General features: G+C 35.1%; 1 protein-coding gene across 1 annotated transcript in view; it reads left to right on the plus strand.

The window, feature by feature from the left end:
• Positions 1 to 14626, plus strand: part of UNC13C (unc-13 homolog C) — a gene marked incomplete at its 3' end in the record, with an annotated part of 622886 nt that overhangs the window by 280156 nt on the left and 328104 nt on the right. The window contains exons 11-13 of the mRNA XM_082618350.1: positions 9125 to 9294; positions 12047 to 12162; positions 14292 to 14455. Of these exons, the coding sequence (XP_082474476.1) occupies positions 9125 to 9294; positions 12047 to 12162; positions 14292 to 14455 (450 nt within the window). The remainder of the gene's footprint in view (positions 1 to 9124; positions 9295 to 12046; positions 12163 to 14291; positions 14456 to 14626) is intronic.

Genomic DNA, 14626 nt, shown 5'->3' on the forward strand with positions numbered 1-14626 from the left:
TTCTCTAGTTGCGGCGAGCAGGGGCCACTCTTCATCACGGTGCATGGGCCTCACACAGTTGCGGCCTCTCTTGTTGCAGAGCACAAGCTTCAGACACGCAGGCTCAGTAGTGTAGCTCACGGGCCTAGTTTCTCTGCGGCATGTGGGACCTTCCCAGACCAGGGCTTGAACCTGTGTCCCCTGCATTGGCAGGCAGATTCTCAACCACTGCGCCACCAGGGAAGCCCTCAAAGCATTTTTATACGCATAATTTTCTTTCCAAATCACTCATTGTGTTACCTAGTGCAAAAATGTTTATTATTCTCTTTTTATCAGTTTCCTTTCCTGAAATAAGAAAGTTGAATGAAAACTAGAAAAATGCTTTTAGCATTAAAAATGCTTTTAGCATTAAAGGGTTTTATCTATGAAGATGCAAATGTAAAGACCTCTTAGGGAAAGACACAGCAATGCTAAAAGGAGTAAGAGAGAGAAACAAAGAAACACTTCAAACCAAGTGTATTGTTTTTTGTGTTTCTTTATGGCATTTTTTACATGAGTTTGGCATATGTGCTGGTCATTTACCTGTTTGCTATACCATTTATTCCCTGAAATGTCTTTGGTGTGTTCTTTATCTCAGGGAACTGAACTCTAAAGGCTACTTTCCCAGACTTCCCTGCCCACTAGGTTTGGCCTTGAGGAAGCACTGCAATAAGATCAAAGGTGGGAGGATGGGAGAAACCAGAGTATTTTTTTTCCTTCTCTCTCTGCCTTGGACAGCATCACCAATGATGTGTGGGTTTCCTTCATGATTCAAGCTTCTGTTGGATGGGACCTTCCTCTGTGGTCCCAGTTCCTATCTATCTTTTCCCATTGTGTGAACCTTTGTACACTATTGGTGGGCATGCAAAATGGTACATCTGCTATGGGAACCAGTATGGAGTTTACTCAAACATTTGAAAACAGAACTACCATTGATCCGGCAATTTCACTTCTGGGTATATATCCAAAAGACTTGAGATCAGAATCTCAAAGAGATATTAACACTTCCAAGCCCAGCATTATTCACAACAGCCAAGATGTGGAAACAACCTAAATGTCCAGTGACAGGTGAATGAATAAAGAAAATGTGATATATACATACAATGGGATATTATTCATCCTTACAAAAGAAGGAAATTCTGCAATATGTGACAGTAAGGATGAACCTTGAGGATGTTATGCTAAGCCAGTTACAGAAAGACAAATACTGCATTATTATACTTATATGAGGTATCTAAAATCATCATATTCACAGAATTAAAGACTAGAATGGTGGTTTCTGTGGGCTGGAGAGAGGGTGAAATGGGGAGTTACTAATCAATAGGCACAGAGTTTTCTTTTTTTAACATCTTTATTGGAGTATAATTGCTCTACATTGTTGTGTTAGTTGCTGCTGTATAACAAAGTGAATCAGCTACACATATACATATATCCCTATATCCCTTCCCTCTTGTGTCTCCCTCCCACCCTCCCTATCCCACCCCTCTAGGTGGTCACAGAGCACTGAGCTGATCTCCCTGTGCTATGCTGATCTCGCTGTGCTATGAGGCAGCTTCCCTCTAGCTATCTATTTGACATTTGGTAGTGTATATATGTGGTATATATGCCACTTTCTCACTTCGTCCTAGCTTACCCTTCCCCCTCCCCGTGTCCTCAAGTCTATTCTCTATGTCTGTGTCTTTATTCCTGTCCTGCCCCTACGTTCTTCAGAACCATTTATTTTTTTTAGATTCCGTATATATGTGTTAGCATATGGTATTTAATGTTCTCTTTATGACTTACTTCTCTCTGTATGACAGACCCTAGGTCCATCCACCTCACTACAAATAACTCAATTTCGTTTCTTTTTATGGCTGAGTTACATTCCATTGTATATATGTGCCACATCTTCTTTATCCATTCATCTGTTGATGGACACGTAGGTTGCTTCCACGTCCTGGCTATTGTAAATAGTAAGCACGGAGTCTTAATTAAGCAAGAGAAGTCCTGGGATCTGCTATAAACCGTGTACCTGTATCCAACAATACTGTACTGTACACTTAAAAATTTGTTATGGGGAAAAATAATACAAATCTACAGTAACAGAAACCGTGGTACTGTAATAAAGACAGACATATATAGATCAATGGAACAGAATAGAGACCCCTGAAATAAATCTTCACCTAAAAGTGTTTTTAATAGTTAAATAAAATTTTATTATATCAATATATATCAATTATTTAATTTTCAGTGTTTTGATAATTAGGCTAAGTTAAAAATTCCCTGTTTTATATATCTTCAGTAACTTGCCCATTGATGTTAAAGGCAAAATATATTTATATGTTTGAATGATGTACTTAGTTGCATTAGTTAGCTAGATCTAACTAAAGCCTGCTAAACACCCAGCATAGTTCTGTGGTTTTTTATATATTTAATCATGTTTAAAAGATCATTATCGATGTTCTAGTTTTATAGATTGGGCATGGAGGCTCAGTGCAATTGCATAACTTGCCCAAAGTCATAGTGCTAGTAAGTGGCTCAAATGGAATTTGAATCAAGTAGATCTTTTTCCAAGTTTGTTCTGTTACTCCAACATGCCTAATACACATTGGCCTTGAAAGTAAACTGAAAAAGGCCTAACTTATCCTATGAATCATAGACCTTGGAATATTAGAGCTAGAATAGGACAACCACAGAACAGTGACAACATACACTGTCTTTGGCTCCTTACATTTACATTATCTTTTGCTGTGCCACTTCTTTATCTATGGACAAGTTAGTTGAAGAAAAAAATGCATGTCACCACTTAAAGAAAAATCAGGTTTGGAAAGATCATGCCTTTAATCAAATGTCCAATAAATGTCAAACATAGATCCAAAGTATATCTTATTTCCAACTTACAGCAAATCGTTAGATTTCAGCTGCATAATTAGCCACTAATTGGAATATGCACATTTGTAATTGTTAATGAGCAACAATAAAGAAGAGTATGATTACTGTGACCTATGATATTTCTCTTATGTTTTTGATAAACAGTTTTTTCATATCTATTTGCTGTAGGTACTAGGGTTTGGAAAAATTTTTCTTAGGGAATTTTCACACAGAGGTGATGTTTTATCTGGGTCTTGAAAGACAGGTAAGTGTTCGTTAGGTAGAAGAGTAGGGAAAAGACATCCTTGCTCTAAGAAACACAATGAACAAAGGGTCTGAGTTGGGGAAAACGTGTGGTGAACCAAAGAGGTGGGAGTAGAAACCATCTCTATTGCGTGCACACACACACACACATGCACACAGTCGCATGCATATACATTTCTCCTGTTTTTTGAAAGAGTAATTTGATTCTCCTGTTTTCTACATGTTGTTTCTTTTTAAATTATATTTGGCATATAACACTGTGTAAATTTAAGGAAGAATATGTTGATTTGATACATTTGTATATTATAATATGATTGCCATTGTAGCATTAACTAGTTCCTCTATCACATCACATGATTACCATTACCTTTTTTGTCATGGGAATAATTAAGATCTAGTCTCTTAGCAAGTTTGGTGATTAATATAATATTGTTGTCTATATTCACTATATTGTGCATTAGATCTCTAGGACTTATTTATCGACTATTTTGTACTCTTAAACAACATCTCTCCTATTTCCCCACCTTCCAGCCCCTGGTAACCATTATGTTGCTCTCTGTTTTTATTAGTTCAGATTTTTAGATTCCACCTAAAAGTGATATCATATAGATCTTCCTGTTTTCTGATCCCTCTCCCTTAGTGTTCTCTCTTTGCACAGCAAAATGGAAAAAAAAAGTAGTTTTCTAAGCAAGCAAGTTTCTTACCTTTATTATTTTAACATAATATTTTGTAATATTTAATATTGAATAATTCTCAAAACAGCTATTAAAATAAATTTATCTGCAATATTAGTACCTGTGAAGGAAATATTAGATATAAAAATAGATATAAAAATAGAATACAGGACTTTGAGGTATTGATGGTCTAATTGTGGGGGTGGAAGGTGGGCAGGAAAATTGGTGTATCTGATAAGATCATACTTTGTCCTTTGGTTCTCTGGCCTATTACAGTACTAGGATTTCATTCAACCAATCCTTAAATGTCAGCATATGAATTCCTCTTCAGCTCCTTCTCTTTTACAAAAGTACCTCTAATAATATAATTAATTTCTTATTCTCATTCTTTTGTCTTCCATGTCACTGATTAATAGAATGAATCTACAACATCCAATTACTACATAGAATACCCTCAGAAAAACTTAAACAAAAGTAAAATGTTGAGGACCAGTGGGTTTTTTTCCATCCTAATTCCCATAATTAAATTGTCCTTGATAAATGCAGTGGGAAAAGTCACTGTGCACTGACACTGGGTTTTGAACTTAGAGTTTGTCTATCTACTATAATACAATTAAAAGATAATAGGGTTAGGGCTCTTGATTCAATAACAAGACACCTATACTGTGATGGAAGTGGGTTACATAATCCATAATAAATCACTGAGAGGAAATGTGCACATCAAGTGTCTCACATATTTCCATTTGGTGGGTCAGAGTTTAAGGAATTAAGCTGTAACTAGAGAATTCAATCACTGCTTGAAAGGCTGCTGCTGCTTTGCCTAAGGATGGCTCTTGCAGGTTTCTGGCTGATGATTTTCTCAATCAATGCCCTGACTTCCAGCTTGAGTTGAAATGAGATTATTTACAATTACTAGGTATTTTAAAATACAATTTTGTTGATTGTGATAGGAAAATATAAAGAATAAAATAAAAATTTCACTAATTTTACCACCTATATTTTGACATATAACCTTACAGATTGTTTCAGTGCATATGTATATATATATATATATATACATACACATATATGGGTATATATGTATATAAAAACACATATATATTTAATATCTCTCTTATAAATGTGTCTATTAACAAAATCTGGTATAATAGCATTAAAATATTATAGAAATTTCATTTGCTATACTTAAAATATATAGCTAGAATTTTATAAACTCTTAAAGAACATGATTTTTAATGGCAACATCATTTACTATTGGCTTTTTTTCTGATATAGTGGCCGTGTGTGAGATGTATTTTAGTTGCTTCATTAGAACTAGCTTGACTATAGGTACAGTTCTCATTTTTGAATGCTCATTTGCTCATACACTACTCTTGTAATGACTTCCCATTGAAGGATGACTGCTTGAGCAACAACTCATTGTTCCATTGAAATCAGGTTTTATTGGCTTTATGAAATTCATGGGCATTTCTCTAGTAAAGCAGTCCTTCTCAGAAAAGGTTAAACTCTGATAAATTGGGTAAGGAGTGGGTTTGGGGTTTGTTTTTGTTTGTTTTTTTAATTTGCTTTTTGTCTTTGTTTTTTGTTTTGCCTTAATTATAGGAGATATGTATTTGGGCCATATCCAGGAAACTCTAAATCTAAAAATGTTTGCAGTAAGACCATTTTCATATTTGGAATAAATAATTATAAGGAAATTAGTCTTTAGGATGGCTGCCAAAATAAAATTGGCCAAATAGTGATTGGCTGTACAGAGATAGGGTATCTGTGAATTGAAAACAAAAATAAAGAAAAAACAGAACACAAACACACACAATAATTCTGAGTCCAGAAGGGGGAAACACTTTGCTTTAATTTGGGAAAGAATAAAATAACTTATTCCCATGGAAACCAAACCATTCTTCTCTTTAACAATGAAAAAATATAAAATTAGACATATGAACTACTCTTTAAGATGCAGATTGTTTTTAGTTAAAAAAAAAAGCTACAAGGCAAATGGCTTTAACAATACTTATTTTATTTACCAAGAGTTTATGCAGTAAAATATCTTATTCTCTTCTTATAGAAAGGCCAAATCACAAGCTGGTGAACTAAACCAGGAGTCTTTGTTAGCTAATTAATCAGGTGGGGAATGATCTAGTGGAGTAAGATTTAATGGGAGTATGCTTTTTCTCTCTATTTTATGTGATAGACTTTTCCCTTGTGTGTAAAAATATTTCTTTCTGTCAAATTTTCCTACATAAGCCTCCAGTTTCCCATCTAAACTGCAAACCTTTATATTTTCATAAAAGTCAAGGTTTGTGAAACACATGTTAAATAGTTAAGGAATGAAACAGCAAGTACAAAAATAGTAAGAGTTAATAAATTAAACATTTAAAATCATTTAATATGTAATCAAACAAAATGAACTTGGTAGATTTTTAATTATTTTCCCACTGATTCAATTAGAATTTTATTCAGCTTCACATTAAGCCATGATTGTGGCTTAGTCAAAAAGAGATTTATTTATTTCATTCAACAAGAATTCCAGGTATAGGCATTTGAGGGCTAGTTTGGTAACTCAATTATTCCAATGAAGAAAAAAGCTAAATCTATCTTCCTGTTTTATTATCTTTAGTGAAGGATGTTCTACATGCATGTTCCAGAGTAATAAAAGAAGAAAACAGAATAGACAGGGCCAGAAGATTTTTGCTTATATCTCATTGGCAGAACTATGTCAAGTGGTCATCTCTAGTTGCAAGGGAGACTGGGATATTTCACAAAAGCAGGAAAGGGAAGGAGGGCTTAAAAGGTTGCTGAGTGAATGAACTTACTGTATCTGTCACCTTCCACCTCTCTGAGCATTCTATATTTATACACAATATTTATATCTTTCTCTGTACTTTAAATAAAATGAATTCATCCTCTGTCTTCCAAGTCAGGTAATCCCCAAATTATTTCCAATTACTGTATTTAGCTTGAAGTCTAGGATCTTTTGATGATCTCTCCCTCAGCTACAGGTTTGGTTCTTTGTGATCCTTAGGTCTATAAATTAAAGACAAGTCATCTTCTTCTAACATTCCCAATGTTTTACTGTGGAGAGAGAAGAAAATAGGATAATAGCAATTTAAAAAGTCTTATTCAGTAAGAGGGAACGTAGAAAATATATGACTGTCTGTGGTACATAGCAAATATAGAGTCCTGCTGGGTGGGTTACTCAGGACTTCCTGATGCTAGCAGAAGAAGTAGTTACTTGGCTAGCCAATCTGGCAGGCCCTGGTACTTCTTTCTTGGTGAATTTCTTTTATCTTTTTTCTCCAAGTCCTTGGTTCTACATCTGGGGAGACCTTCCTTGACCAATGTGCCAATGCCTACTAAAATGAAAGTAAAAGAAAGAGGGCTCCAAAAAGAATTAAAAGGCATTGCATATCTATAAAACCATAAATTGGGACCATCCCAGGAAATCCAGGTAAATGGTCTTCCTAGCTGGGAAGAGATTCAACTTGGAGTCCATTTCCTTATGCTGTGAGTTCAAGGATGCAGAAATTACTTTAAATACAGCTGTAGTGAGCCTGAGGCACATTTGGAAATACCATGCTCTGGAAATTTTACCAGGCTTCCAGGAGGTGAGTTTCACGACCATTTTATGAGTAACCACATCAGCCTGGAAAATGTAACTTGTTGCTACTGACTCCTTTGTTCTGACCAATTCCTCACTCTTAACCTAATGGCTGCTGCCTCAGCCCCTGCAAAACTGCATGCCAAGGTGCAACACCATTAATCTGATCTTTGCCACTAAGTTCCCCTTCATTGACGCTTAGAGATTTCCTAAAGAAAAGTGTTTGAAACACCCTGGGGCAAGAGTTTTGTATGTTTTTGAAGTTGCACTCAGAAACCTCTGCTTGTATACATACATTTTGTATACAGAAGCAGCTGGCTGTTCTCAACCCTGCAAGGTTCCAAATTATGATATTCTCAGTCAATTTATATTGCAGGACACAAGCAGAGTGAGGCTCTGCTTGTAGGTAAAGGTAGCTGTGCTCCCTTGCATCTCTGCTTAGAGACTGTCTAGCTCTAGATTGAGTGCATCTCTACCACAGTACACTTTTGAAAGCAGCAAGATTTAATAAGCACATGCCAATATTCTGAATTTTATTCCTACCATTCACACTAATAAAAAAGCTTCAGTTGGCATGTGGTCACAGTTCCAAAGTATAGCAAGCAACAGTTTGACCAGCAGCTTCGCTACTGCATTTCAAAATGCATTAGCTTTCGAGCCTGAGGTAATTAAATCTTCACTGTTTGCCCTCATCATCTCCACCACAGAGTCAATTCCACATTTTAAGTCCTATTATTGAAGCTCCCTTCATTCTTTAAAAATTATTACATTGATCAGTATTCTTAGTTGCAAACAACAGAGTCTACTCTAGTTAGCTTACACAGAAAAACATTTATTTCATGGACTCTTAGGTCACTTGGGAATTTTTGGAGAGGTCCAAATGCCCACCTCTAAATCTACTGTGCAGAAACAATGTCCAATTATATCATGGGGTTTCTTTGGAGAAAACATCATTGCCACCATTGATCAATACTTTGTCCCTCAGGACTGAATACTGGAGACTCTACAATAAAGTACAAAAGACCACCACCATCATTGCCGAAAGAGCAAAACCCCACAATACAGTCACTGGCTTGCTTTGCTCAACTTGAGTTCAGATCTTGCTTGAATGCAGGTCAAATATCTGGACCGTAACTACAAAGGAATCTAAGAATGTATTTGATCTAGCTTGTCTTGAGAAGACGAGGAACATAAGGAGAAATGTAGCCAAAATGGAAGGAGAGTGTTTAGAGATGCTGGGCATCCATATGTGATAATTTGATTTAACAATATCTTACATGCTTACTGGAATTTTTAGCTTATCAATCAGATTCTGATGTCCACTTCCTCAACACCCATTGCAATTAAGTTATCTTTATGGTACAGAATTTTCTGAGCATGGACATGTTGTCATAGATAACTATTGCAAATAAGAAATATACCTTAGAGAAAATATCTCAAAGATTTCTGATCCATATTTGATTATGTCCAGTTCAATTAAAGGAAATAGAATAGAATGGGGTAGGATTTTCTCTTATTAACATTACTTAACTATCACAATTTTTTTTCAATATCTCTGATACCTGCAACATCCCTTGGGTGGAATAGTCTGTGGGAAATCTTATTTACTATGTAATATACTATGCCTTTTTGGCTTAGATAGATTTAAAACAAGTGCTAACATCAGATGCCATTTAGAGAAGTTATCAATGGTTGTTAACTTATCCACATCTGTTTTCAGTGAGTGCCATAACTCCACAGATCGAATCAAAGTCAGAGTGTGGGATGAAGATGATGACATTAAATCCAGAGTGAAGCAACATTTCAAAAAGGAGTCAGATGATTTTCTGGGACAAACAATTGTAGAAGTGAGGACCCTGAGTGGAGAAATGGATGTCTGGTACAATTTAGGTGATTGTCTTTATATCTACTTGAAAAATGTTAAATAAAATTCCAGAATATCTGTGGAAGGTATTATATTCCCATATAGGTAAAAATAGCCAGTGCTTTTCTCGAACATTCTCATGGACTTCAGGCAGTTTAGTTTCATTAGAAATTAAGGTGATAATTATTCAAACTCTGTATTATTGAAAGATATTGGTAAATTTGAGATGAAAAGAGAAAAGTCTTTCTAGGAATCAACTGGGTGTCTTTTAGGAGAAAAATATCCCATTCTGAATTTTTAATTCATAAAGTATAGCTTCAAAAAAACTTTGCCAAATGTATAGAAAATAAATAACCAATGACTTAATAATGTCTGACTTATTTCCTTTTAGTCCCTTAATGAATTTTGGCAATAAAGGAAAAATGTATTTTGGATATTTTTCAAAGATGATATAAAAGTAGGCTTTAGCAGGCAAAGCCAGATACACATGTGGACTTCTGCTTATTCTGATGATGAAGATATTGAGAATATGTTTAATTGGCATGATTTTAAAATGGAATTTTATTATGGATCCAGGAACTGAATAAAGATGTTTTAATTTGACTTTTACTACAATTGAATAATAAGCTAGAATCTTCAGTGCTGACTTAATAATAGTAAATATATATGGATTGTCTTATTTTCTGTAAAGGATATGATCCAAAATGGCTTTATCATATCATCTGAAATGTTTTAATTAAATTTTTTAAGGTCTGGTTGTGAATCTAAGAAAAGTTTACATACTCCTAGGATTACGAAATGTTTCCATTTAGGATACCAACTTATCTAAGCAAATTAAAGAGTGCTTTTGACTTTTTAAAAACCTACATACTTCAAGTAATGTAATATTTGGCAAAGTAAAGGGGTAAGGCCACAAAATTAATGAATATTTGAATTATATAATAATTTAAAGAAGGAGAGATATATAACTTATCTGAACATAGATGACTCAAGCTAGACTAAAAACTCGTTATCAAAAAGTATTTTTTTGAGGAAATCTTTAAAGAAAATTGGTGCTTCTCCATTATTGACATAGAGTTTTTGCTTGACTTATAAAGATAATCCTCCTGTATCTTGTTTATGCTCTTAAATAACTTTATATATGAAAACAGAGATGTTAGGCAAGGGTAAACTTCAGGGCATTAACTGCACAATACTCACAAGTTGTGTTTTAATTAAAGAGGCTTGCCTACGTGAGTTTTTTTTTTTTGTTTGGTTTTTTTTTTTTTTTTTTTTGCAATAAGTTAACATGTTCTTGAATTGAGGGAGTTAGAATTCAGAACAGAAATTCCTCAAATTATTCTTTTGACAAAACGTACAAGGGTATATTTAGTTTGCAAAAGAATTTGAATGTGCTTTTAATAAAATCTGCCACCCAGCTCTTGTGCAGAAACTGTCCTTCAGTCTATGGAAAGAAAAACATGATGCAACACCTTTGCCTGCTCATCCTCAATTCATACTTTTGTGCTGTCATTGCTGATGTTTAACCTTTAGAAAGAGAGAGAACAGGTCTTAGCTTTGTATAAAATCCCACAGTGGGTTCCATCCCCATTAATACCATACTTTCATTCTTTGTACAATGTTCCTCCTTCCTCATTACTTAGAATTCATTCCACCATGCAGAGGAGGACTTGGCCAAAAGTCCTAGGCAGCTATCTAAGCAGAGCCTGTGTCCCATGGATCCATTGTGATGATGGTAGTTAAAGTGTTCCCCTGTGGTTCCAGGAAAAGGTCTGTGACAAAAAGGTCTCAGGACTTGACTTTCTCTTGGCTTCAGCAGAGAACTTCAGCATTTGTTGAGAACCAACGATCTCCCAACCAATAGGAGAAACTCTCAAGATCCTGGCAGTCCTAAGGGAAGAATCTTCACAACACAATGACTATTAAATATTAACGATGAAAGTCATCAGACATTCCACAAGAAGAAAGTGGACTATGTGATTTAACTGTATCTTATTTGACTAAAAATACAGTTATGCTTAGAAAAAGGGGAAATTAAAGAGGTCTTTGTATCACTCTATCTCTTTATCTTTTGTTTTTGAGATGAGTCAGCTTGCTTCTTTATGTGTTTCATCAGGGAAGTAGGTATCAGACATAGGTCTCCTACCTACATTCACACCCTAGGAATTTTGTGACTATGCTTTTCTTTCTCTCAGAGCTACTACTCAGTTCATATTAGACACACATGCATACACTTACACACACATTATTAGACTGAAGTGGCTACATACTGATTCCATTCAAAGAAAGAGTGAATCTAACACATAAGTAAACACAGGCTGTAGACTATAGGTCTTCATGAATCACTGACAAAGAAACCTAATAACAAATATTTTTGTTAGAGCTTTGACTCATTTGTTCAAGGACAGAAAGAAAGAGTGGGGCTTTTAGATAAAATACTTTTCCTGATTAATTTTTTCTTTTAGTTATTTTTCTTTTAATTGCCCAAATAATTAATTTCATTGTATAAACTGATCTAGTACACAGAAATTTATATCAGAATGGTAAGGTCTTCTGATTGACCTTTTCTATTTGAAATATTTATATTACAGTTTGACAATCCCAGTGACATATTAGGCACATTATTTTAAATTGTATTTAGCAGAATCATTATGGTTAATCAAACCTGATCTAGAAAAATGGCTTTTAGTAATATAAGCCCTTTTTTAAAGCTTTCGAGAACTTGTATAAGAAACATGATGTCAAAAATGACTGACCAATTACTTTTTGCTTTATCAGAGAAACGGACAGATAAATCAGCTGTGTCTGGGGCTATTCGATTGAAAATCAATGTGGAAATAAAAGGAGAGGAGAAGGTTGCTCCGTATCATTTACAATATACATGTTTACATGAGGTAAGTAAATTGAATTGTATTAATAACAAAACCTAGAAGGATTGTATTGTTTATGGATCATGCAACAAAATATTTGTTTTAAAAATAGAATTGAATTAGGTTTGTAAAATTGTCCCTGAAGTTCTTACTCTATACTATAGCAAGGGATGTGCTAGGGTATCACCTAGCCTATGTATCACCCCCTGAAGAGAGAGCCTGTTGTCTTTTTTTTTTTTTTTTTTTTTTGAGGTACGTGGGCTTCTCACTGTTGTGGCCTCTCCCTTTGCGGAGCACAGGCTCTGGACGCGCAGGCTCAGCAGCCATGGCTCACGGGCCCAGCTGCTCTGCGACATGTGGGATCTTCCCGGACTGGGGCACGAACCCGTGTCCCCTGCATCGGCAGGTGGACTCTCAACCACTGCGCCACCAGGGAAGCCCAAGCTGTTTGCCTTTGAATGAGATTTAGAACAAACATATGAGGCGGGTTTTAATAAATGAGGCAATAAGGTGATAATGAACAAGTAGACCAAATTAAATTACCGTTCTTCCAGGGAGGAAGAAGAATATTAGAAAGCATTCATTGAAGAAATAAGTCATGATATTTTGGAAGCATTTTAAATATATAGTACTTTAGTAATGGAGGAGAGGATCCAAATCATGATAGTTTTTGAGAATTCTGAGTAAGTGTTCAGATTTTGTTGAAGATTTAATTAGGAGTATTATCTATTAAATATAAAAATTCTGACGTTGTAACAATGGCTTTGGGGAGCCAATGTAATTAGCAGTAATTTTGTCTTTTTTTACTGAGTACAACAGAGGGCTTTATACATACTAAAGCCTCCTCCATTTTAACTACCCTTTACACAAATACATCTGGGTGGCAAGTATCAGAATGTAGTTTTCCATCCATGGATAGTAGAGAATATACTACCCAAAAGAAGGAGCCTGGTTGGCTTAGAGAGAGGTAGAGACCACCCAGTTTGAGTCAAAAGGGCAGATTCATCAGTTCCCGTTTGTGCCTCAGCGTAAATGCACAGACAGATAATCTTGGGCTTTTATTATTGGATGCTTTGCAACTGAGAGCTTAGTTAGACATGTCACCAGAGCTTTTCCCTGATACAAATGACACACCCCATGTATCAAAAAATATGATGTGAAGCTGAGGAATATGCCTTTTCCCATGTTCAAAGGGTACAGAGGAAGTACCTTCCTAAGAAAGAAAAAGATAGCTGGGAGAATCTTTGCTCTTTGTACATTATTTTTCCTAAATATATCTATGAAAATGTATATATGTAATTATTTTCACCTCCATTTTACTAAAGAAGGAAATGAGGAACAAATTTAAGTCATTTGTACATTGTACAGTCATTAGATATAGAACCAAGCCTTAATTTCCTGACTACAGTGTAGCCAGTGATAATCCATCAAGAAAGGTGGTTCAGTTTTTAGACCAATACCAATAAGTCCCTTGAACTGGAAGGATGGGGAGCCAACACTGGCCTTAAAATGTGGGCAGAGATTTAGGATCACAGGAACAGCATCATGCTTTGCTTTTCAGAGTCTTTTCTGTTGGTCCAAGACACAAAAAGAAATGAAATCCAATAGAGTCCTTCAGTGACCCAGGCTGCAGCAGTTTCTCAACTTCTTCGAAGCAGAAAGGAATTCTTTGTAGTGATGTTTTTTCATTACAAAATTCTAAAAATATTTATTTTCAACCTGAATTCATTGTCATGACTCATACCATTTTGCCACCAAAGTCCTTTAGTATTATTTGCATACCTAGATTCTGTATTAACATAGCCAAAACACATTATTCATCCAGAGCTTTATAATTTACTCAGAGCCCATGAATGCAAGAGGTGTTCCAGCATGTAGAAATGTTTACATGAAAAAACATTTACTTCCTTCTAAAATGATTTGGTATATCTGAAACACTTAAATCATTGATTCCGTATAAACTTAGACAGAAATAAAATCAGAATTTGTATAAAGATGAGGTACGTTAGAACGAAAATCTGAGACATTTCTATTGTTTATAGATGCTGATGAAACATTATATGCAATTATAAGTATAATTTACTGAAAGTTACAGTTAAATATATCTGGCCTAGTCTAAGAAAACTGAACATTTGAAAACCACTTACTTTTAGAATTTGTTCCATTATTTGACTGAAGTGAAATCTAATGGTGGAGTGAAAATCCCAGAGGTCAAAGGGGATGAAGCCTGGAAGGTTTTCTTTGATGATGCCTCCCAAGAAATAGTCGATGAATTTGCCATGCGTTACGGGATTGAATCCATTTATCAGGCTATGACGTAAGTATTATAGAACATTTACATGATCAAAATCTCTGTTGAAATCCAAAGGGGGAATAGTAAGAGTGTTCATTTCCCTCTAAATCAAATGAAATTTTGATTAAAAGGACAGTTACATTTTGGATGTAATTGATTGCATGCGGGCTACTTTCTCTATTACAGCTATAAAGT

The sequence above is a fragment of the Mesoplodon mirus genome, assembly GCF_964341445.2.
Source record: "Mesoplodon mirus genome assembly, chromosome: 4".
NCBI classification, from domain to species: Eukaryota; Metazoa; Chordata; class Mammalia; order Artiodactyla; family Ziphiidae; genus Mesoplodon; species Mesoplodon mirus.